Consider the following 26,063-nt stretch of genomic DNA (forward strand, 5'->3'; position numbering starts at 1 on the left):
GGTGATAAATGTGCTCACACTCTAAAGTAGAAGTACAGATATTTGTGTTAAAAAAAGACAAAAGTAAAATTACTGATTCAACTCCTTAAGAGTAAAATGCCACAGGCTGACATGTACTTCAATACAAGTCAAATTAATTTTTATTGTCACGTAGCATATATACAATACGGTGGTACTGGCTGGGCAAAGCAGAGTGCAACTTTGGTGGTGATGAGCCAAAACCTCGGGAGGAGTTCGATGAGGCTGAATGACTTCAGAATGTCTTTGAAGAAATTCTGGTCCACCATTCGATGTCTCAAGAGGGAGGTGCAGTGCACCATCAACACTGTTTAGTGGGGCTAGGGCGCTGTTAACCTCGAGATGTTGTGAGTCAGTGGGTGGAATACTTGGAACACCTCCTCAGTTTTACCGACATGCCTTCGCATGAGGAAGCAGAATATTAGGATTTCTGATGCGAGCTCTCCTATGTCTGGGGTTGAGGTCACCAAGGTGGTTCAAAAGCTCCTCGGTGGCAGATCCCCGGAGGTCCCAAAGGCTCAGAGTGGAGCCTCTGCTCCTCCACATTGAGAGGAACCAGATGAGGAAGCTCGGGCCTCTGATTAGGATGCCTTCTGGACACCTCCCCGGTGAGATGTTCTGAGCACGGGAAGACCCCCACTGGGCTGGGAACGCCTTGGCACCCCCCCCCCCCCCCCCCCGGAAGAGGTGGATGAAGTGACTGGGGAGGAGGAAGTCTGGCCCTCTATGCTAAAGTTGCTGCAACCCAACCCTGGATAAAAAGTACACTGTAGATGGACGGATCTGTTGGATTAAATAGACAAACCCATCCTGCTTGATCAAATGAACGACTGTACCGATAGTGATATCATAACCCTTCGTTAGCACTTCGTTCTACCTCTGTCGGAATATTTCCGCTCTTTTAAACATGTAATGAAATGACACAATTAGATTGTGCTCCACTAATAATCAATATTCTGAATAAAACATATGCATGTGAGAGGATGCTTCTATGACTGACAACACAATAATGACTCAATGGAACATCAAAAAGATAATATATACTGTATCTAAAAATAAGATTTATTTGGATTCTTTTGTGATACACGTATGTCTACGAGATTTCACGAAACAGACGATACAATATATTCACAAGTCGGTAATTCATGCATGGTTATATTTTCCCCAAGCGTTGTTATGGTTTCTCTTTCCCTTGTTCTTTTGTGTGTTCCATTCGTTGTCATGTGTAGAATTTTACACAGAAATGTATGATGTGATGACATCGTATTTGAGACCAAATCTATGGTGACCAGGGTGAAATTTTTCTTCATCAAATCATCTGTGTTCATCACATATATTGTGTGAATGCTGCGAGACGAGCATTCTACCAGAATTTAACGTATTCTAACGCCATCAAAGAATAAAATATAAGTTAGTCATTTTCTCATTCCAGAATACTGGACTTGATCTGTGATGTTGTGGGACGTTTTACATGTAAATGCCATAATTATTCTCCAACCATATATTTAGCCATGTAGCATTTTAACCATTGTCCAAAATTTACATTACATACAATTGCAACTTCAAGCGAGTTGTAAAGTGCTTTCGAGACATTGGAAGTTACTATTTTTGAGGTGTCATCGTATACTGTCACTAGTTAAGTGGTGCATGAATTCCAGTGATAGCAGAATATTCCCTTTGCGATGCAACAGCTGTTATTTACATATTGTACACGAGTCCAGTATTGGTGTAACTACTTCACCCAATCTGGAAGGGTGGTTCTTTTAAAATCATGACAGCGAGCAAGTGACGCCAGCATCTTCTGAGTGGTCACAGTTGTGCACATCCCAGGATATATGGGAGCAATTCCGCAGGGAGACTTCCGTACCGTTGCACTTGAGATTGTCCAATAGGATTGTTCCTGTTCCTTGACCAAAATGGGCTTCCCCCCACGCTGCGATAGCCTCCCCACAGCCAAGCTGACGGCACACAACCTTAGCATCGGGGATGTCCCATGCATCATCACACACTGTGCCCCATTTAGAATTTAGGTACATCTCCAAGCGACCTTCGCATTCATGCTGACCATCAACGAGCCTTAGTGATCCTACAGAGAGAACAAACAGTCTTCAAATAGCTAAGCAAATTTTCATGATACTGTATATGATGTGGAGACTTGCCTTCAGTAGATGGCGTGGAGGTGGTGGGATTCCCAGAGGCTATCTCATCTGTTGTTCTAAAGTCACGGGTAAAATCTGTGAAGGGTGTAACCGCTAGGGAGGAAAAAGAGGCCACTGTTATCTGCATTTTATATTTACTGACAAATATCACGACTTTGCCTATTATTTAATATTGAAACTTAAATGCGTGTGGAATGTCACTGCTCGTTAGTAGGTACTCTATGGGCTGTAATTTCAAGTGTGAAAACACCCACATCTTTATTCTCTTTGGCGCAAGCCTCGTTGTGACTGTTTGGACATTTGGCAGACCGTTCTTGTCACAGGCTGGCTGTTTTGGTGTAGCGAGGGCGTTTCCTTTGACATGCATGCATGACAATTTGGTGGCTGGAAGTCGGTCTTTTGGCGCAAGTTGGACCGCTTGTCTAACACTATTTTGATGAATTTGATGGCGATGGAGGTGGATAGAAACACAGCTGAGCAACAGGTGTGCTGTTTCATTCATAAATATTTGACCTGAGTGTGTCAAATCCTTTGAACGTTTGTGGAAATCAGCTTATTTACTGCTTTAATATTATCATTATCGTTATTATATTTTTGAAATCATTCCGCTGGCTGCGTCAAAGCGGCGGGTAGGGACTTCTCTGAAAATGCCAACACTCGGTCTAACATGCCTCTGCGTAGAATTCAACAGCTCGCCATGCTAGACTTGTGCTGGGCACGAAAATAGACCACTCACTGCACAATGGCATGATTTTTGATTGACGGTATTATAAACTAAAATATGCTAATATGCGATTGGGATTGATATACGACTGTCAGTTTCATCAATGTGGTATTATATTTAAATGCACATTAATACCTGAAAGATGTGCCGTATTTATACGTTAAATTACCGTATCATGAAGGGGATGTAGACAAACCCTATGCTCAATAGTATTTTCCATTTTCTTAAGTTACTGTAGTCCACTGACCCCATGTTAAATAGTCAAGACTTACGTGTACAGGTAACTCCAGCATCCTCGTGATGGCCACAGTTGTGTTGACCCAAGCCGGAATGGGCGCACATGGAGAGATGTGTTTCTTCACCAGTACAATGTACATTGTCCAGCAGGATGGGACCTGTACCATAGCCATAATAGGCCTGCAATTTCACTTCAAGAGCCATGCCACAGCCAAGCTGCCGACACACCACTATGGCATTGGCCATGTCCCAGCCGTCATCACACACTGTGCCCCATACATCATCGTACTGCACTTCTACACGACCCTGGCAGCTGTCGTCTCCATCCACCACACGAATAGCCATTAGAGCTGCACGGAAAGACACATTTATAATCACATTTTTCAAGACGTTTTTTTTCCCTCTCATTCAGCGTGTACAGTTAAAATTAAGCACATAGTGTTACTAGTTTGATGAGTACCTTTTGTCTGAGCAGTGGGGGAAATACTTTTCAAGTCTGTAGCTGTGACATCAACATTTGTTACTGGAAGAAAAAAAATTATGAGAACAATAATAGACAGCTGCAGTGTAAGGTTTGGTGGCACCGTGATACAGTCCAAGAAACCTGGGGGGAAATGTCTCCACCTGTTGGTCAACTAACAACGGTGCACATCTTTACACTTTAAAAAAAAAAGCAGTTTCGTAGCTATTCGTAGTTCAACGAAAGAAATATACATTCCTGCTCCCATAAGACTTGTCTTTATTCATAAAACCTTCGCATTTAACCAAGCGGGTGCAGGAACGACAAGACACCGAGGCTATGGGGTGATATTAGCAGCATCGGAAATCTGTGTAGCAGCAGTTTTGCCCCTGCAATTTTTAAATTTTATATTTGAAAACATTTTCATTTATTTATATATTTTTTAAAAACGTAACAACGTTCACAATCCAATTCCTGCTTGCATGTTTGTGCGGCGGTTGCACTCCATGTGTGTAAGAGGAAGAGGTGGGAAAAGTATTTCATCTACTTGCGCGCTATGTTCAGACAAATAGAATACAGTCTGTTTAAGTTATAGATCATTTTGTGATCATGATTTTTTTTCTTTTTCAAAAAAGAGGCAGGATAACAAATGAAGTCTCGAAAAAAATAAAATAAAAGGGAGATAAGAAAAATGTCCTGAAGGAAACATTCTCTCACTGCTAGCTGCTCGAAACAAAATATTTGCTCTTTTAGTTATAGCAACTTTGTAGGCTTTATTATTATTTATTAGAGATTCAAGTAACTAATAACAATTAAATAGTAATAATTCTGAAATGGTGTAGTGATCAAATTCAATATTGCCAATGCATAGTTGTTTGCTTTAATTAGTTGTGCGTATGGAATCTGTTCATTGGCGGGCATATGGCTGCTGTCCCATGCTGTATCTGTCACCTTGGTATGTGAAACATTTTTGCTGTTGCCTTGTGGCCAGTTGTATTTGTTTAACAATTCTGTTGAGTATTCTTTGGCCAAATTTAGTTAAAACTACTTTCATACCGAGAATGGTTGCTTTTATTGAGAAAAAAAGAGCCTCCTTAAAAAGTAGAAGCCATGAAAATCGATTATTTGCCAACACATATCAGTGAAGACCCCGCCCTTAGCATCAGGAGAGAAAAAAACCCTGAAGCAGTGCCTGAGCGGGTGAGATTAAAACAACAATACCTGCCATTTCCTGTGTGGATCGGGTCGACCCTTGGCTTCCAGTGGGAGGGTAAACAGAAGGCACAGTTGGGGTGGGTTCTGTACCCGAGTAGACAACAGTTCAGAGTTAAGAGTTAAGTCACCCTCAAACACAATTTGTTTAGTAAAGAAACATACCGGAGCCGAGCTTTAAATCAGTCCAAATGTATGAATGTGAAACATTTGATTTTATAGTGCGATAAACACCTGGTACATATTTCTTCAAGTATACATAGAAGGTTCAGAGTAACATACCAGAGCAGGTGATCCCAGCATCTTCATGATGGCCACAGTTGTGGTTGCTCCAACCAAGATTTGTACATTGAGCGAGTTGCTCCTCACTGCCCATACAGTTCACGTTGTCCAGATGAATATGGCCGGTGCCGTAACCAAAGTAGGAGTTGGTGTGAGCGGAAACGACCTGGCCACAACCTAACTGCCGGCAAACGACCTCAGCCTCCCTTGCATCCCAGTCGTCATCGCACACCGTCCCCCAGCGTCCTTGATAGTAGATTTCCACGCGGCCCTGGCAGATGTCACTTCCATCCACTAGACGTACGCTGCCATCTAAAGATAGAGACCGTTAATTGAGGTGGGATAAGTTTCATGAAGATTTTACAAATGGTGTAAATAAGAACTTATGAAATAACGGAATTTACCCCAAAAAAATGGTTCATGTTCGAGATGGTCAATATGATGATCTAAATTCGATTATCACAGACATTGTCACCTTATGCCTCAAGCAGTGGCGGATGCCGGTCTGTCAAGGAGGGGAAGCTCAATTTCGGGCTACATCATAAAATGTGTCCGTTTATTTATACGTGAATTCTACTCTCCGTTCCTTTTCAAGAAAATGATCTGTGAACCTGTCATACCAACAAGGCGTCTTTTCCAGGGTCTTAACTGGGGTGATATAAGCATAACTGTTAACTCATACGGTTTAGCCATAGTTCATACGGATGTTGTGGTGAATCTTACGTACATGGCCGTATCGCACAAATCATACGGATTCTGAAAATTTCCGTTATTTTTTTTTCCCCCCCTAACAGGTAGTTCCGTTTGCTTTTGCCCAGAATGGTGCTAGTCTACTCGAATGCTTTCATTTCCGGTAACTTTCCAGTAAATCACGTGGTTCCTAGTTGAAAACAGCAGAGTATTCATTGCATACTTCGACCAGACATTGTATTATGGAGATCTACAATAAATATCATTGAAAATTTTGTGGGGGTTTTTCTGCCGTTATTTTGACATATAAAATGCTTTGGTATGTTATAAGGATTTTTTGCTCTTTATAAGGATATTTTTGGTAGTTTATACAGGTTGGCGCTCCGAAAAGTTGACAGGTATGTATAAGTCAGTCTGCGAACACTAGCAACTACAATAAAACACACCAGAAATAAAAGATTAATCTGTCACTAGTCGTTTTCAGCAAAGAGAGTGTTGCTAAGATGATTAGAAGAAGTCTCCAGTTCAACTCAGAACGGAATGAGAATTGAAAAATGCTCCCACGGATGCCGACACCAAGGGATCGGTGATTGACTCATTTCGCTGTCAATCAAAAAGAGATTCGGCCTCAGACAGATCATCCAATCATCATGCAGAACACACTCGAACTGACCACCTACTGCACCAAAAATTGTACCCTGTAGTTCTGACAATGGAATAGCACCAATCGTTTTTCAAACTTATAAAATGGAGAGAGTACTTACCTAAGATTGCATTCTGTGGAGGTGGTGTCGTAATATCCCCCGAAGCTTTTGCTCCTACCACCAGTGGTTCTAATAGCACAAGATTTAAAAATAAATAAATAAATAAAAACACGAAACAATTAATACCTGTCCGATTTTCTTCTTGCAGATAAATGATGCTTCAACACCACCCCGCTTGACTACTGTACTTGAACGTTTTACCTCGACATTTGATCGCCACATCCTCATAGTGGTAACAGTTGTGGACGCCCCAGCCCAGGCTGTCGCAGTGACCAAGGTTTGTTTCACTCCCCTCGCAGTCCACGTTATCCAGCACAATGGGTATCAAGGTTTGCCCGTACTTCGAGTTGCTGTCCATGGCCACAGCCACTCCGCAGTCCAGCTGCTGACACACGACTTGGGCATCCAAAATGTCCCAGTCGTCGTCGCACACTGTGCCCCAGTAATCATTGTAGTACACTTCCACGCGGCCCTCACACCTGTTCAGCCCATTTGCCAGTCGCACTTTGGACAAAAAAAAAAAGAAGACAATTTTCATTAGTTCCCTTAGTTTTTGTCTATCCATTTATGATGATTATTCCACCTCGGTAAAATGTGCCCATGCTCTATAATACAGAGACCTGAAAAATCAATTCAGTACTTTGTCACTTCCCGCCAAAGGGTTTTGCTGGCAATGGGGAGGTTCTCCAAACTGTCCACTTGCCCGCTTCGATTGTTTTATTTTTATTTTTTGTGGCTTGATTCAAATTTGAGGGAATCACATTCAAAGTGCTTTTTTGTTCTGCTCTATCACATTCACTATATCCAAACTGGGCTACATAGGATTAAAACAATTAGAATTGGGCCAGTTGAAACAAAACTATGCAAAGGAGAAATTGTGTCAACGTGTGACAAACTTGACTGTAACTTAACCCTTTCATGCACCCTGTAATCTGATAACATAAGATGTCCACTGTCGTAACTACTGTCCCTGAAAGTGAAGGACAAAACGCCTTACTGATAACGTTGTAATCTTCCCATGGTATACATCACTGGTGTCAAAGTCAAGGCCCAGGGGCTAGATCTGGCCCGCCACATCATTGTATGTGGCCCGCGAAAGCAAATCAAGCATATCAAGTTCCATGATGCTTGCTAAAGTCTTAACCAAAATTTCAAATTGTCATATGTAATCCACAATAACAGTCATTATTACTTCTGATTTTAAAACTAGTTATTCATCAATTTGTTGTGCGCTGTGTATGTAATATGTGGAGGGGATTAAACATTTATATGGTTTTCCAAAACTCATAACGGCCCTCCAAGGGAAACTTGGATTCAATGTGGCTCATGACCAAAATGAGTTTAACACCCCTGATATACATAAACACTATCTTACTGCATATTAGTTGTTGGAAAGTGTTTTTGTAAAATCGTGTGAACTTGTTTGGAAAGCCCAAGCAAGGCACTTCGTATCATTTTTTTTTCAATCTATCTGTCAACAATCATTGGCTTGAATGTTGACAGTTTCTTCAAGAAGATGAAATTCTGTGGCAGGTGCATGTACGCTTAGTATTGATAGCCCATTCTTACCTTGGTAATACTTCCTCACTGGATATTGCAGCTCACTGGCTGAAAGAAAAAAAAAAAAAGACAAACGGGACAAAAAATGAGGCAGTGAACATATGAGCAAATTCTGGATCAGGAGGAAGTCACTTGTCAGTTAAAGACGTTTACGATTTGGTAAACAGGACTGAACCCACACCTCCACATGACACCTTTTTTTTTGTTTTTCTTTTTACTTTTGTGGTTGTTTTGGTTGCACTGATGTTTTTGGCTCTGCCAATGAGACGCCCGGAGACGTTTCTTTGGTTACAACACCTCACAAAGACTTGAGAGGCATATTTCTAAACATCACACCCAATTGAGGTCATTTCACAGGCGTCTCCCTTTTTGTTTGTAAAGTGAAACTTGGATTACACATGGGATAGTAGTCAGAGTATTCAAATTTCATAGGTGCAGGGAGTGGGGGGGGGGGGGTGAAGAGTAGTTGCCTTTTTCGTGCTACATGGTTCTTCTTAATAGGCCATACTTACTACTTCTCACTTCCATCAACATCAGAAACAAAAAAGTCATCGTTACTTACTGGGTGCAGCGCGTCTAGTTATTTTGACATCCCCTGTAAACAGAGTGCGGCACATTTACATTCAAATTCAAAAAAACAAAAAAAAAAGGGACACAAAATATAAACTGGTGGAGATATGTTAACATTTACTGTTGGATTGACGGAGAGCATTAAAGATCTTTAATGCCAACGCATGTGAACAAAGTGCCTAATGTTACGTTACATGTGAAAAAAAGGTATGTTTGCTCTCTTCTTACATTTGTTTTTGCATAGTCTACCCCCACTTTAATGTTTAAAGATGATCAAACAAATGCAAATAACAGGAAAAAAAATCAATCAAGTCAACTTAAAGGGCAGTTTGTAAATGGTCATTTTATTATTAAGGTGGTGAAAAGTATTCAAAGCTACCGGGCAGTGTATGGAAAAATGATTCATGATATTACAACATACTGTAGAACACCGTAACTTAGCATGAACAATATTTTGCCTAATGCACCTACTTAAAACCTTGTCTGTACTCACCTAATCGCAACAGCACACTGAGAGCCACTAAAACAAGAGATCCAAGCAAGGTCACCAGGAGACAGATAGTCGGGTTCCAGCACTTGCAGACGCTCTCCACAACACGTTGCACTCGCATGGCTGCTTGAATGACCATCCGCCTGCAACACATGAATACACTTTCCCTCTTACAAATTAACACACCGACCAATGCATATCATACAACAACAGCCCCTTTTTTTGTGGCCTCGTTCCATTGTCGCCTAATTACAATATTGGATTGTGTTGCCAAATGAGCCTGCAGCGGTAGTCGGTATTGATGGCGTTTTGCAAAACGGTGCACAGACTTGTAAAAAGTGTGGTTCCAAATCAAAGTGCTCCCTTAGCCCATTTTGAAATGCAAAGGGGGTGGGGAATTGTTGCCAACGTTTGGTTTAGTAGTTTTCCCAAGCACTGGGGGGTGAGGGGGGGAGGGCAGGTGTCACCTGTGTTGTGGTTTTCCCTGTAGAAGGGGATTCCCTGGAGACAAAGAATTTCGGGATTCACAGACAATCACTCAGTAATCGGAGGGAGATAGTACAAAGGGGGCGGAGCCAACATTCGCCTAAGCGAGAATGTGCTGAATGACCATTGTTCAAATAATGCGTTCAATGTTTTCACGAACGTAGAAATGGTTACAAGCCGTGACTGAAAAACAAAAGCAAACCGTTACATATAGTACGAGGAGAGAACACCATGGAAGTCAGGAATTTGTTTCGAAATAGTCACTGGAAATCGATAACATCCGTGTTTTGAATTTTCCATGTGTCGTGTCTCTCTTGGGGTATTGTTTTTTTCTTTCATAGATTTCCCCCCTGACCTGACATAGGAATGTGTATGAGTGGATGATGAGAGGAGAATTTGATATTGGCCCCTCGAGATAGTGGACATTCCGGGCCCAGGGGGCACAAAAAGACATTTCTGCTTTCTATGGCCCCCATCGTCAGGCATAAACACTGCTTCCTGTAATCTGTCATTAAAACGCTTCAGCACCTGATGACACCGCAGATGTGCCTCTCATCTCCTGGACGACAGGAGAAGGGCGGGCTGCATGTTAGAATCTTAAGCCACTGTTTTGCTCAGCTGAGGTATGTTTTGCACGATCGGAAGACACGAGTTGGCCGCTACTTTTTCGATACTGCTTATTTTTGCCAGAATAGGGAGTGGGAGGGCGGGAAAGGACCATGTGGTACATTTAATGCATTTAATTTTCAGTAAGACATTTGTTCGGCAGGAAATTTTTTAATTCAATTACATTTTGAATATCCACTGTTGTGTCATTTCCCGATTCAAATGAACCGTTCACAACTCTGGGACAATTGTTCAGTGATCAAAGAGGAAAAATCTCCCCTCATAATAGGATATAACGTGAATCCATGAGGGAATAATGTTGCCTTTTGTGTCAACGTGTGCTCCCTTCTCCCTGCCCAATCCTGAGAAATAGCTGAGAAATATCATCACTGCCCAAATGTATCTTAAGGACAACACCGACATTCATTGATGAAGTTAAATATATGTGACATAAATTATTCCATAACGGTAATGCAAAGTTTGATTCGTTTTTATTGACTCGAATAAAGAGGAAAGACAACACACAATTGAACTGTAAATATTGAGGAATTTAAACCAATGACTAACATGACGCTCTTAATGGCCCTTTAACCGCTTTATTATCTTAAAATTATATAGAAAGCTACATGCATTTAAATGTATTTTTGGATCGCAAAGGAAGGTTCATGTCAAAATATCCTTGTCCTTGTATGAACTTTAATAATTAGAAGGCAACATGTAGTAATTTAAAGAACACATACCTTTTGTGAAAATATGGTGCCACTCAATTGTTTTAAAAGTCATAAAAATAAAATAGATGTCCACCTAAAAAATGCTCTGAGGAATAGCTTAGAGCTCAGTTAGCATCCCAATTCCAAGTCTCACAAATGTGACTTTGTCTAAATAGTGCCTCTTAGATCTTTCATCTCCTCGGCTCTCTCAGACTATCCGGCTTCGGTGACAGAGATTACATAAAGCAATAAATAGCTCATCATTGTATCATGCTTATCATGTTATGTACCCGCCTATACTTGAAAAAACAGAGGAGGGGCCAAAAAACAAAACAATAACAAAGAAAGATAATGCTTCATTGGTATCCCTGCATCTCCTGTTTCAGGTAAAGCTTTCCTCATAGCCATGTCCCACTTGCTTCTGTACAATCCCATTGGGAGATTGCAGTTCGGTTCTTGTGGTGGGTGTGTCTTTTTTTTTCTTTTTCTTTTTTTGCATGTTGATGTACAGTCTGGGTATGATGGGGCTGGATTGGCTGTGGCCTTGAGCTTGATTCATGAATAGTTCTTAAAACTTAATTTTACAAGCTGACTTTCAGTTATCTGAAGAAGGCTGATGATTTATGACATTAACATCACTTACGGTGTACGGAACACAAGCTATTGATTAAATACTGGAAAAAGGGACTCCCTCGTTCTACTAGGGGGAGTTTAATGCTCGCATGGGCAATGACAGTGAGTGAGTAACTGCAAGGGCTTGAGTGGAAGGAACGGACTCACCTTCAGAACCCGAGCAATTTTCTGTTACTGGACTACTGTGCTCGTTAGGGATTGTACATAACAAACATCATGTTTAAACATAAAGTTGTCCATATGTGCACTTTGTACCCCTGGGAGGAGCCAGAAAATGTTCAGTGAGTTGGCCAGGGTGACGCATCACCTTTGTGAGGGGTGGCCGGGGGTGGCCGTGCGTGCACCCGTCAATCTTTATCATAGCATCCAGTTTCAACTCCCACCTGTGGCAGAGATTTGCCCACATCTCTGAGGAGGCGGGGGACAGTGAGGTCATCTGTGCTTGTCGTGGCAGCAATCCCCAAACCCACTGGTGGACACCGGCGGGAAGGGATCCCATCAAGCAGAAGAGGGAGTCCTATTAAGCCGATTTGGCCTGTGGGACCACAGAGGCAGCTGACTGGTACTGGCTGGCCAAGCAGAATGTAGCTTCCGTGGTCATAGAGGCAAAAACTTGGGCATGGGTAGAGTTTTGCAATGCTATGCAAAACGACTTCGGGGTGGCTTTGAGGAAATTCCAGTGTCTCAGGAGAGGGAAGCAATGCACCATTAACATTTTGTATCGTGGCGATTGGGCGCTGCTGACCTCGACTGGGAACATTGTGAGTCAGTGTAGAGAAAAACCTCTGAGTCCACCAACATGCCTTCCCTTGGGGAAGCAGAGTCTGGGGAGTCTGAGGTGGGCTCCCCCTATCTCCGGGGTTAAAGTCACCGAGCTGGTGAAACAACATATTGTTATGTGAGTGTACCAGAAAATACTGAGCCCAAAGTCGCAATTCTTTCGTATTTTTAGTGGAATACTCTGCACTGACGGGTTATACAGTAATCATTAGTGGTCCTCGTCTTACACACGTTGGCTAAATTTATGTTGCCTTCATGATCATCGGTAATAAATATAGAACGGCCAAACGCCGGAGGGTACTTGAAGGCAGCACCACTCCTGGACGGTCCAGTCGGGTGACGTGTTCCTTACGGATAAACAAACCCCCTGTCGCACCATGGCTCCAAGGACCTTTTGGAGCTAACGGTAGCCACTTTTGCACGTAGTTTTAATGTACCCGAATGCAGTGAAGGCAAATTAACGTTGCAATGTACGTATCCGGTAGGAGGTAAGTTCGGTTGAAGTCGAAGCCAGACAATTCTAACTATTGCGCTCACGTTTTAGCGCAATGCATTAAATTTTGCGAGTAACAGCGAATCCAGCTCCCAATTTACCCAGGAGCCGTATCGTTCTCTTGTTATTTCATTTATGAAATCAAAGAGTTTATCCTAATATATTGTAAGCTACTCACGTAAGCTAATTAAATAGCGGACTTCTAATAAGCCATTGGCCTCAAGTTCGAAGCGTCCACGTCTGGATGTTGCACACCATAGTTTACTGTCGTGTTGTTGATCATTGCGCTGATGATGATGATGATGTTGTTGATTTTCTTTTCCTACATTATCACTTGTTGCATTCATAGATTAACATTAGTTCGACGTTTGCCGTAGTTGAAAAAACTGTCCCCTCACATACGTCCTCATCCGCATGTCATTTGCAAGTAACTAATCGATCGTTTATTACATCAGTGACACCTCTACTGAATTGACGTAGCATATCTTTAGTAAATACACCGACTATCCCCAAGTTACACAATACAGAGCCTATCCAACACAAGCGCTGTATCTGGAGCTTTTATGACACTGTCGGATTGCTGTTGTTGGGCTGGGCAGCATGGTCGTAAATTATATTCTTTCTCACCACAAAATTCCGATTTACAGTTTTGACTGATTTAGTTGCCTTTACTGATCGAAAAAAAGCAACAAAAAAAAACTGTAATATTGTCCAAAACACAAGTTTAGCTGGGTTTGAATTCCACATAAGAGATTTGCTTTATTACTCCTAATGCCATGAACGTCAGGGGGCACAATTTTCAGATGCAAATTCTGAAAGAAAAAAGTTAAAAGAAATCGTCCTTACAGATCCAGATTAATTAATCACCCAGGCACATCTGTATCATACTCAAAAGTGTTCCGAATAGTTTAAATCATTTCATTTGAGGTAACGGGACATTTGTTAAGGCAGAATAGCGCTTGAATTGGATAATGTCATAGTGTGTACAGTCAGTGGTCATGTTGTTTTAACACCCACCATATAATCTATTGCTAGACTATAGCAGTTCTATTTTTTCCATGCCATTTTCTGTAAGATACATCCTTCTCTGTCTCATCATTCCAGTGTCCTGATCTGACAACTGCATGCTGCATGACTGATATAAACTGTCCATCACCCGACTGCACGTACTTTGTGATACACTCTTTTTAAAGATGACTGTGTCACCTGTGCATACTGTGCTGTGACTGTGGCACAATGAGAAAAGACGGTCATAACCCTCTGCCATTATCATCCAAGAAACCATGCCAGGGCCTCGCGAACCACGGAACAGAGCTAGAAACGCTAAATGCTGTTTTGGAAGTGGAAGAGGAGCAAACAGAGCAGGCCCTCTCTGTGGAGATAAGGCACCCACGGGAACCACAGGAGCATGTGCAGGAGGTGACTTCCAGACGTGCGTTCCGAAAAAACAGACACTCCAACAGGCTGCGGTGTCTCTTTAAAGACCGTGGGCGATACACCAACATTGAGGCATGCAGCTCCACACGCGAAACTCGGCTGAATCTGGAGCAGCTGCTGCTGATGCTGTCTGGGAAGATAAATAGTGGGCAGGGAGTCTATAAATTGCATAGGCAGGAATTGGAGCTGGAAAAAGCCATCGTCCTCTGCCACCTGCTAGACACCCACCAAGAGTTTCTGCACAAACGACAGCTTGTGCGACAGTTCGCCCAAGATGGCAGCAGCTTCAATCAGCTTGTTCCTCATCTAAACCACTCAACGACCTCGCTGCGTGGATCCAAAATTGCTTCCTGTTCCTCCAAGATCAAAACCAAACAGAACCAGCCGGTACAGCAGGCAGCAAGCAGTGACTTGTATTTAGATGACGCCTATACCACGTGTGTAGCAGCGGACACCTGTTGGAGCAGTGCTCTAAAAATTTGTCACCCTCATAACACTTCTCATGCAGAGCGCAACGACCAGGCCCCCTACCACCCACAGTTTACTGGGTCAGATGTGTCCCCTCCCTCCAAATGCATGGACAGGAATATGGCGGTAAGTGACTTAATGTTTCCAGATTGAACCCTATCTATTTGATTGATCTGTGTTTGTATAAAATAACCAGTTAGCCATCTGGGCAACTGTGGACTGTATTTGAAATCCAGTTTTGGGGGCTCGAAATAGCAGTTTCATTATTATGGTGATATATATGCACACTGATAAATTATACTTTTTAAAAGATTTTTGAGTAAGTAATTATTGGGCCAACATCTCCCCCACCACCCCAACCCCCCAAAAAATTGATGTCAGCGGTCTCTGCTGTTGGACCCAAGAGAAGTGTGGCTCAACCCCCCGTCTATATTGATCTTTGTGGGTTGGGGCACTTGAGCATCTTTCCCCTCACAGGCGGCACATATTTCGAAGCATATGATTGTCCCTAACGTGGTTAAATGAGATGGAGATGGATTAATGATGGGTTAATTTCACACTAAGAGATGATGTGAGTCTGAATACAGGCGGTTGTCTGGCTTCAGTACTCTAACAACCCAAATGGGATCATCCCAGAAAATAGTTAGCTGGATGGAACTGATGGGTCAAGTCACCTGTTGTTGGCTGATTAACTGAGATGTGTCAATATTTTTCTCTATACCAATGAATAGAACAGAAGATACAGTGGCAGTGATTGAGTTTATTCCTCAGGCACCAAAAGCAATAGTCTTGTGATCACAAGTACAAGATTACGCAACAGTTGATTTGAATAGTGGTGTGCATTGTGAAATGAAAACATGTGAGATGTCTTGAGCCTGATATCTTTTTAAGCACATTATGCTCTAGTCTTAATGTGTGTGGTGGCAGTAAAGCTCATAAACAAGCAAGCTTCACCCAAATAAAGCCAGTCCAAACAGGAGGAAATAATTAAGAGTACCGCAAGGGTTGACTTAAATTGACTGAGATTTGGTACCTTCACAGCGGGTGGTTGCCAGTGGTGGTAATGAGGTAATTGTGGAAAGTCAAAGTCATAAATGTTACATTGTGTTGGCGCAGTACATAATGGCTAAAGGACAACAGAGACCAACAAAAAAAGCGTCACTTTTGAAAGAAGTGGCTTGAAGGCCTGCGTGCATTGAATTGACTTGTGATGGTGCTTGTAGGATTTGACTTAGAGGTTGTGCAGGCATAGTCTTTCGAACTGAACTTCTGCTCTCCGTCATGTCTGGCCTGTCATAACAACGGAGCTGGGAGGAACAGTGTTGCTAACTGTCTATTTTTATGTGCCAGCTTGCTACGTTGAAGCAGAGACTCACAAGTTTAGCTATCATGTTTAATTGGCTTGACCTATATGCAGATGAAGGCGGGGGCCGGTGGTCCAGTGGTGAGCGCGTCAACTTCACAGTGCAGAGGTTAATCTCATTGCATCTACTTGACGTTATGGTTGGAGTTAAGCTGTCAAAGTTGTCATTGCTGGGCTTACATGTGCACAGGTTTGTCAAGGCCACATGCATATTGTGTTAAGCTGTGTTAAAGAAACCCCTCAATAAAGGCACTAATAGTCAGTCACATCCCTCACACTGTTATTGTAGAATACCTGGAATAGGTAACTTGTTCTCCTCTCATCATTTGACCTTTTTGGTATCATCGACCCTGGTGACATGAGCAAAAAAAACATACCCCCAAAAAATTTTAAACCAAAAATCATATATACCCATGAAAACTGAAAAATGAAACTTACCGGTGGGTGACTAAAAATCAAAGGTCGTGTCTTGAAATTGCTACTGACACAAAGAAGTTTGAAAACTTTGAAAATAATTTTGCCATTTTTAAAAAATTAGTCTGCAGTAGCTATAAATGTTTTATCATTATTGTTATAGAATATCACAATACACGATTGAACCCATATCGCTCATGCCTCGTCATATTGAGAGAATGAAATATCTAAAATTTGATCAAAGTGACCTCAAACGTGCAGAGAAACTATTTTACCCAGGGAGGCGAATTCGATACTTAACTGCGCAAACATACTGTCAAATGAAGACGCTTTCCTGTCAAGATTCAATTTGTTTAAAATCAGGAAGACTCAGCATCTTGTCAGGCTTCCGAATGTTGTTTTACAAGTGTGAAACTGCAACCGCACATTCGCATTAGTTCCACTTGCTCAACGGTGTGTCTCATGCAGCCTCCCCGTGTTGCAGCCCGTGTTGGCTCTTGAACAATCAATAGGGAGCCAACATCATTCCAGCGTCATCTCCATGGAAACGAGCCATAGTCGCCGTTATGATTGGGCACTGACTGAATGCTTGCCTTTTTGTGATAGGATCCTGAGGAGGTCTTCCCCACCCCCCTCCTCTCAATGACAACCCCCCCGTTTCATACGCTCATTTTTCCAATCGTCCTTTTTCTTCACCTTTATGGCTCCGGAAACAATATGAGACGCAGCCTGTCGTGTGTTCTCGCATCTGGCTAAAAGCAGGAAGCAGCCCCGATGGGCACCGACTCTCGTAGGAAGAGCTGTAGTTCCACGGACATCTCAGTTTTACAGCGATGCTGCAGTAGGGACCTTTGTAGTTGGATTCGTCTTGCATTTTCGTCTCTTTGTATCTTTTTTTTGTTTGCTGTTTTATTTTGGGGCCTATATGTCTTGCTTTGACATGACATGCAACATTGGCAGTGTTTTTTTTAATTTTATTTATTTATTTTTTCCTGGGTGTTGTAAACTGGCCAAAGATGACTGCGGTAAGGCATGGATAGTGAATATTTATGAGAAGCACGGCGTTACTCGGAAGCTTGAGTTTGTCTATAAAGAGCATTTTTAGTGTCAGGATAATGAACGTAACGGACTTGCCTTTTGAAACAGAGAACATTTTGCTAGAGGTTTTTTGAGGGCACTGGCCTCGTTTTGGTAGATGTCGTTAGTTGGGGAATGACAAGGCCCTTTACAATAACTTTGTCCTTAAAGGATTTGAAACGGGCATTATAACCTTAGCAGGTTTCATGCCGTTTTTTTTTCTTTTGGGGGGGGGGGGGGTGTTGCTGACCATGGCGTCCTTAGTTTGGCTTCAGATATTAAAAGGCTGTGAAAAGTACCTCCGCTCATGGTCTTCTCACTATGTTTCATAAAAGAATTTCACAATTTTTTTTTTTTCCCAATGTACTTGTCCACCAGTTAAAAGCTGGCGCCTGATCTGTCCTTGGTGGCGAACTGAGAGTGATGTATGATCTGTGGACTCGGCCAAAGCCGCCTTAGCAGACACCTCCGCATGTAAATATGCAGTCCCGACAGGAGACCCAAATTTTAGAACAAACGGCACAAGAGTTAAGAAAATCAGAAGACCAGAGAGATAAGGGTCGAGGACTCTCCGACAAGCCCATGCCAACCTCTGCCAATATCCCTTCAGCACCGTTATTAGGAAAAAGACATCATTCGCTCTATGAAAACCTAAATGGTTTTGAAGCGGAAGGGAAACACAAGGTATGTATTGTTTGTGTTCGCTTGCCAATTGTAATAGATAACGAGAAATTAAGTTTAAATCCCTCACTATGTAAAGATCAAATGTGGGTTGCAGACTTTTTTTGAAGCCAATCAGGCGTTCATTGACTCATTGAACATCTGTTCTCCCAAGCACTGGGAATGGGCCATTATAAATTAGTCTTGGGGCCCTTCTGCTGTGGAGGGCCCACATTTGCTTTTCATTAGGAGCCTGTCAATTTAAATTTTTTGCTTGCAATGTACCATGACTATTGTTTTCGTAATAGCAATAGCAGCATCTGATAGCTTCACAGTGCGGATTATGAAGCTTTGTGAAGAGCGGGCATTGTACAGAATAACGTAAAAGGTGGTGAACATTTCCGAAAAATATATATGAATGTGTAACTTGTGCTGAAAGGGTGGGGGGGGCGGGGGGGGGGACTCTAACTGGCCTCCAATAGGACAGGAGTGTCACATGGTTTGAGAGAGTCCTTTCAAGATGGGTATTTTCTTCAGGCTGCTGATGCTGCCCTTGTATATTCGGAATACAAGTGGCGGCAGTGTTGATACAGTACAGTAGTGAGCATTTAATCTTCTGACCCTTTTGGGAGTACGACAATATTCTTGTGTCGTGATGAAAAAGCCAAGGGTACAAGATTCTGACTCAATTGCGAATATCTGATGAGATTTTAAGTCAAGTCAAGTCAAGTCAACAGTATTTATAGAGCACTTTCAAACAGCCATCGCTGCATACAAAGTGCTGTACATGGAGCAATTTAACATGCACAATAAACAGTAAGACAAATCGGTAATAAAGGCGGTAGAAAGCACCAAACAGTAAAACCAAGAACAAATCTAAGTCATGCTGAGTCGAATGCCAAAGAATACAAGTGAGTTTTGAGGAGGGTTTTGAAGATGGGCAGCGAGGAGGCTTGCCGAATGTTGAGTGGGAGGTCATTCCAGAGAGAGGGACCAGCAACAGAAAAGGCTCGATCCCCTCTGAGCCTCAGTTTAGTTCTTAAGAATAATGACGAGGCACAAATTGTTCACGGTTTCAGTGTTTGACTACTGTTGAGTTGCAAAATAACAAAGTAAGCAACGCCATTTCTTTATTGACACAAGAACAAACCCTGTGATTAGAAACAAGCTTGTTGACTGTGGTTTTCTGTGATCAAAATCTGTCTGGACTCCATATGGCCATCTTACTGTCCCCCCCAGCTCTGATCATCCCCATTGCGCATGAAGATCATGTCAGGTTACAAAGTCTTTTCCACTATTATGGAGACCTTGTCTTTGTCTTTGTCTGCCGGTAATTCTGGTAGCTTCCCATCTTATAGTTGTCTGTACTTTTGTCGCTTGCTTGAGCAATAAAGTTACAAATATTCTAACTGTCAAAAGGTATTTTCTTTCCAGTGGTCCTTATGTTCTCTATTGGCTTGCAGCTCAAGTAGTGTTTCAAACATTGTTTACATAGGATAGGTTGTTACCACAAGCCAGTTTTTACTGGACAGGCCAAATGGAGACCATGTCGCTGAAAGGTGTAAACGTGTTGGCAAGAGACACTCATGCCAGCACTGCATATCTGAATCGACCTACTTTGTGTACCTGTGGGAGAGTCAAAAGTGGAGCACTCTAGTTTTGACTAAGACCTCATTATCAGACTTTATCATTCATTTGCTTGAACCGTCCGCCTCAAATCACATTGTTTGAAATGCTTGGAGAACCAAGTTCTGCCTCTTAGGGGAAAAAAAACAAGAAAAAAAACCCCATGATGCCTCGTGTGTGATAGTTTCCTGCATCTTTTTTTTTTTAATTTTTTAAAAAATATGTGACTGTAAGCTTTGTTTTCCATCACTGATTCTAAATGGTTATATTTCCACATAGTTCCTGCATATTTGCGTATTATTACTTAATGAATAATTGATACATGAGGGTTAGGCTATTCTCGAGAGCATTTATCTCAGCAGCCCCCAACTCACCCCACCGTCTAGATGTCTGGTTGCAAAACATATAGATGGTCTCTAGGGTCGGAGGTCATGAACTGCTTTTGTTGTGTAATGCAAATGCAGTCACTTCAATACCACCCTGTATTTAACTGGAATAAACTACTGTTTTTAGAAATAAGTCCTTTCCACATATTTGTAGTTTGGACAACAGTTTGGTTCTATACTTTGGAGATATCTCTGAATCCTTTCAGTTGGCAGTAGTGCTGCAATATTTCCAGTGAAACCTGCAGTTGTGACAGTGAAAGAAATCGATGTAGCCATGATCATGTTTTTTTTTTCTTTTTCTAAATTGTGTTTGACAATAGCTTGCTTTGAAATGGGCTCCCCAGCCTGTCATATAAATGCAAAATGTAACGTAATTGTTTTTCTCTTCACGGCTGTTCATATTACAGATTGAATGGTGCCGTTTCTTTCCTTGTAGACTGTGTTGTTTTAATTGGATATATGATCGCCGCCACCACCACCTTAACGATCCTTCACAAGGGTATTTTAATTAGACCTAAAATGACTGTCTTCTAATTTCTAAAAAATATACTTTGCTTTTTTTTTTTTTTTTTGGGCATTGTGCAGGATAATCACACTAAAACCGTTACCAGTCAGCATATTTTATGTCTTTATTTATTATTTACATCAGACCCCGTGGGTGCTTGCAGAGGATGTTGGTGTAGTTTGCCTAATGCTTGGGGGGGGGGGGGGGGGGGGACAAAAGCAGCCTGTTATGGGCTCTTTGTCCTCTTGCTGGTTAAAGCAGACCACCCCCTATCCTTCAGTATCAGACACCCAAAGGGTAAATGAGTAATAAATACAGGAGAAGATTTGAGATGACACTTCATCGAGTCTGTTCACGACTTATATATGAGCATTAGAAGCTGCTATTTACTAAATCAAATCACGCAATGAACAACCTTTTGGATTGCTTCAAGATATGGGTACAATGATGTTGAACAAATCAAGTGTCACGATAGGCTGATACTTAAGGCTGACTATCTTGTAAATTCATCACAGATGATCGGATTAACTCTTATCTTTGTGCTCATGTGTTATAAAGTGTGTGTCTGTGTATAGAGAGGGGGGAGTTCAGCCTGCTCCTGAAAATTGCTGATGTTCGCCCTTTAGCTATATCAGCCTGGAGTCATTTCAGCATCCCTTACAAAGACCTACTCAGAATGGTAAAAAAAAAATGTAATCAGGCTGATTTTAATTTATATGCACAGGATGCATACCAATAATGTGCTGCAAACTAAAATCAGGTCATTCGCCTGATGTCGTATTGTTCTGATGTTTTTTTTTTCTCCAGTAAACTTCCAACACACTCTACGTCACAAAGGAAATGATTTACGTTGTCATTAATTAGCCAGAAATGAATTCATGACAGAATTTGCTTTGTACAAATTTTTTGTTGTTTTACTGTTGAAAAAAAAAGATTGTAGTGAGAGGACAATGAGACTTTTAGATGATTATCTGTTTTTTTGCAACATAATTTTATTCCTTGGTTCTTTCTGTGTGGCACACTGTCAGTGATTCACCTGCCTCTACCGTACCGCGTGCGTGTAAAGTTCTTCTTTCCTAACTGAAAAGAAAGTTGTGATTCTCATGTGTCAATATTTATTGAATGGTTTTTGTTCCAGAGTGGTGCAGACTACCGGTTTCTGGTACGGCAGAACTTTGAACTCTTGCGAGCTTTGGATGAACTTAAGAAGACATGCAGCATACTGAGGGAGGAAAATTGCCTGTTGGTAAGTTTCAAAGCAACAGCTGATTTACATGATATTGGATTGATACTGAATATGTTGTAAATACTATACTTAGGGTTTTTTTTTGGTGTGTAGTTGGTATTGACTGCAGGTGTTGTGTGTAATTTGTTTAGCGGAAAAGCAGTGCTCCAGAAACGGAGGAGAAGGTCAGGCGGCTAAGGAGGAAGAACACAGAACTGGCAGTGCTTGCCAAAAGGCTGGAGGAGAGGGCACGGAAATTGCAAGAGGCAAATCTCAAAATGGTATACCGAACCGATGTTGTAAACATGTTCACTTTATTTGTGATTAAAGTCAATCGGCATTTATTTGAATAATTTTGGGCAGGGGTGTCAAAACCATTTTCATCGCGGGCCATATTTTAATTCCATTGGATGGCCATTATGACTGAAATCAAATAAAGTCAACAATAACAAATGTATATTATTATTGTTGACTTTATTTGATTTCGCCCCTACACACCTGCCCGGCGCCTCAGGTCTGTGGACCAGACATTATTAGAAGTACCAAGAACTAAACTCAGGCTCAGAGGCGATCGAGCCTTTTCTGTTGCTGGTCCCTCTCTCTGGAATGACCTCCCACTGAACATTCTAAGCCTCCTCGCTGCCCATCTTCAAAACCCTCCTCAAAACTCACTTGTATTCTTTGGCATTCGACTCAGCATGACTTAGATTTGTTCTTGGTTTTACTGTTTGGTGCTTTCTACCGCCTTTATTACCGATTTGTCTTACTGTTTATTGTGCATGTTAAATTGCTCCATGTACAGCACTTTGTATGCAGCGATGGCTGTTTGAAAGTGTTCTATAAATACAGTTGACTTGACTTGACTTGACTACACCGGTACTGACATACACGATGTAATTTAAACGACTGTTAATAATTTTGTTTAAAATCTCGATTTCCTAATAAAACAATATGTGCCATATCTGCACGTGTAACACTTTATCCAAACAAGACGATATGCTTTTTTATTTTCAATACATTAAAAATAATATAGTACAAATCTGAGGTTTGCTCATTGGCTTGACCTTTGGCAAGCTTTTCAGTTTCTCATGTGGCCCCTTTGCAAAATGAATTGCTGGCAACCACCTGTCGGCATTGCCCTCCTGTGGAAATTGTCACAGTATATCTTAAAAATTCACCCTGTAGGTGAATTCTCCATCACTGATGAGGCCCGGATCAGTGGAACACTACAAGAGGGCATTTGCACGACAGCGAGCACGTGATCTTGCCCAGCATGCGGATACACTGCTGTGTAAGGAAAAGGAGATCGCGGCGCTGCAGCAGGATTTCAGGGAACTGGAGGCACGACTAGGCGCTGCTAAAGTATGTATATTTTCATTTCTAATTTCTTACATCTCATGCCCTCAGCCCTGATTATTATTATCATTTTTTTAAATTGTCTGGTCGTTTTTATTCATTGATTCCGGATTTGTCGGCTTGTTACTGATCTTGGAATGTTTAAATTCAACTGACAGTCCAGGCTCTGGCTCATGTTGGCTCAAGTCTGCTCTCTGCTGGACAACACTTGTACTTCCATAAATAATAACCCCCCCCCCCCCCCAAAAAAAAACCTGCTCTCCTCCAAGCATCAGCCTTGACCAAATCAATGATGTGATCACTCCAGTTCCGAGAAAAGAAATATCAGTTCGTTGGAGTGAAATGATCCGTGTTTTATGGATATCCTTCACGGCGTGTGTCTTCGTAGGGTTCGCCTGTGCCTTCAAGCAGAGTCGAATTTGAGAAACTTCTCAGAGAGTCTCAAAGAGAGGTTCTGCGGCTTCAAAGACAGCTGGCCGTCACCTCGACCACACCGCACCAAAACCACAATCCTGATCCTGGCGGCCCAGATAAGTGCGCGACATCTGCTGAGGTGGAGGTCGTGGAAGAGAAGGTAAAAATCGCTGCCGACACTTCATTATTGACCACCTCTGCCAAGTTAGTTTTTTCAAGCAAGTGCCCCTGATTTGATTCTGCTGTAAATTACATTTGAAAAATAAAACGACAACAAAATGTTCAAGTATTCCCATCCTCCTTATCTGTTGTCATAAAGGTAAAGCACATATTTTTCACCCCAAATTGGAAGAGAGGAAACTGTCTTGGCAACGGAACATTTAGCCCTGAATCTGAAGAGTATGTTTCCGCTTGGCACGCATGCTGTTTTGCCGCGTTATATAATGGCTTGTCGTTTGAGCCGATACTAATCTGCCGCAAGCCATAATGAGATGATTCCCTTTCTCAAACTTGGACCCGATCAAAGATGCAAAACTCACACACACTCTCGATCCTCTCTCTGCATTTAATACCCGACCTTCTCTGCATCCCCATCCCTCAAATCACTTGCTACCCTTTGCACTGCAGAATTGATACTTGATATGATGGCCACACTTTAGTTAGCGATACACTTAGATCATAGATGTAGGACTCACTTGCAGTACATAATGCAGTGCTGACGTTAGTACACCTGAAGCAACGCCACTCGAATGGTTTTAAAGAGACGAAAATCTCTTTACACCGTGGCAAATTTAGTGCATCACAATATATTTGTAAGTGTCAGGGGGAGAATCACTTCTGTGACGGAATAGACTATTTTTTGTGTGCGTGTGTGTTGATGTTAATGTTTAGCATGGCGTTATGCCCGACGTATCTTCCCCTTGATCCGCAAGTGTCTGTGATGTACAGTCTTTCCCTGGGAAACTCAAATGAGAATGCCGATTGTGGTAATCTCTCCTTTGTGGGCCGCACACACGCACTCACCGTGGTACACGAACACCCAGAACGGGGCCATGTTGTGTGAACTCTAATCCCCTCTAACAACAGAATGGTACAGTCCAGTAATCCGCTCTCTGTTGCTGTGGCAGCGGTGAGAGGGTTTTCGGTGGTAGGTAAGACTCCAGCCGCAGCAAAGACTTTTTCCACCGAGCCCTGCTCTGGATAACTAGCAGGTCCGGCCGGCGACAGCCTTGATGTTGCCTCAGATCACGCAAAAGGGGTAGGTCATTTGATGAGGTTGTGTCCTTTTGGCGTTGCATTTCCGTTGGCCGTTCTTCTCAGCTTTTACCTCATTCGAGTTAGTTGGAGGTGAGGTTCAAGTCATGCAATTCTCAACATTGACACGGCACATATCCGGGTGTCAATCTGGGATGGCGACAGCTTGCTCAAGGCGTTGTGTTGGAGTTTTTTGATTACTTTTATCAAGCGCTGTCTGTGTTCTCTCGTGACTAGTGACCAAGGGCCTTTTGCACGTTGGTCTCGCAGCTCTTTTAATATTAATTCCTGTTGACATGTTTTGTGGCGACCTTTTATTCGAGATTGACAGTATTTATTTTTTTTATAAATTACACTTTAAATGCACAAGGCCTATTCAACAACAGTCAAACCCCAATTTTTACCTCGAAGCCTTCAGATATTAAAGGCATCCAGACTGACGGTGACAGGATGCTACTGCATTTGACTGCTGTACGGCGATATGATCTGTATTTAAAAAGAAAATCAACGGCCAGGCCAATCCATTAAGGTGCTTTTAAAAGAAGTGATCCAGTTACCCGTTTCAGTAGTCTGCGGGGATTACACCAATGTGCTTATGGCACTCAGGGACTGCTGAATGGAGTGTGTCTCCGCGTTAGTGCTCCAGGGCCCCAGGTTGTTCTTGATCCTTGAGTTTGCCTGCACCTCCTCAGTTTCGAGTGTAGACAGACGCACTGCTGTGGATCTAGAGGTGTACTTATTAGGCCTTGGCCATCCCGCAATCCTTTCGTTGGCTAGTGATGTTGACCGATGTGTGCAGGAATACTTAATTACCGTAGTTTAACTGCACGTATATTATGAGTGAAAGAATGAGTGAGGACAGGAAATATAAATCCTGTGCCATTTCCAGTGGTGGGAATGTGGTTCTGGGCGAAAGCCCTTAGTAATGTTAAACATGTAGCATCACCGTGACATAAGGGTGGGAACGTGACGCAACCAAAATCTTCTAAACACGAGACTGTGTC

At 42.2% G+C, this 26,063-nt stretch overlaps 2 protein-coding genes across 2 annotated transcripts in view; one reads left to right on the plus strand and one right to left on the minus strand.

The window, feature by feature from the left end:
- Positions 1 to 1,125: 1,125 nt before the first annotated feature.
- LOC147193563 (scavenger receptor cysteine-rich domain-containing group B protein) lies at positions 1,126 to 9,342 on the minus strand. Its single transcript, XM_086131098.1, has 11 exons — positions 9,170 to 9,342; positions 8,669 to 8,701; positions 8,116 to 8,154; positions 6,748 to 7,050; positions 6,547 to 6,615; positions 5,093 to 5,404; positions 4,820 to 4,897; positions 3,599 to 3,661; positions 3,174 to 3,488; positions 2,178 to 2,270; positions 1,126 to 2,104 (listed from the first exon to the last, which is right to left on the minus strand). The coding sequence occupies exons 1-11, from the start codon at positions 9,318 to 9,320 to the stop codon at positions 1,788 to 1,790; spliced, it is 1,773 nt and encodes a 590-aa protein (XP_085987224.1). The 5' UTR covers positions 9,321 to 9,342; the 3' UTR covers positions 1,126 to 1,787.
- Positions 9,343 to 12,763: 3,421 nt separating this feature from the next.
- Positions 12,764 to 26,063, plus strand: part of tspoap1 (TSPO associated protein 1) — a 52,476-nt gene continuing 39,176 nt past the window's right edge. Inside the window, exons 1-6 of the mRNA XM_086130391.1 lie at positions 12,764 to 12,869; positions 13,979 to 14,905; positions 21,949 to 22,056; positions 22,188 to 22,316; positions 23,221 to 23,397; positions 23,780 to 23,965. Coding sequence (XP_085986517.1) covers positions 14,111 to 14,905; positions 21,949 to 22,056; positions 22,188 to 22,316; positions 23,221 to 23,397; positions 23,780 to 23,965 — 1,395 coding nt within the window. The 5' untranslated portion in view covers positions 12,764 to 12,869; positions 13,979 to 14,110. The remainder of the gene's footprint in view (positions 12,870 to 13,978; positions 14,906 to 21,948; positions 22,057 to 22,187; positions 22,317 to 23,220; positions 23,398 to 23,779; positions 23,966 to 26,063) is intronic.

The sequence above is a fragment of the Hippocampus guttulatus genome, chromosome 15 (assembly GCF_054856545.1).
Source record: "Hippocampus guttulatus isolate MCC_2025c chromosome 15, RoL_Hgut_1.0, whole genome shotgun sequence".
Lineage (NCBI taxonomy): Eukaryota > Metazoa > Chordata > Actinopteri > Syngnathiformes > Syngnathidae > Hippocampus > Hippocampus guttulatus.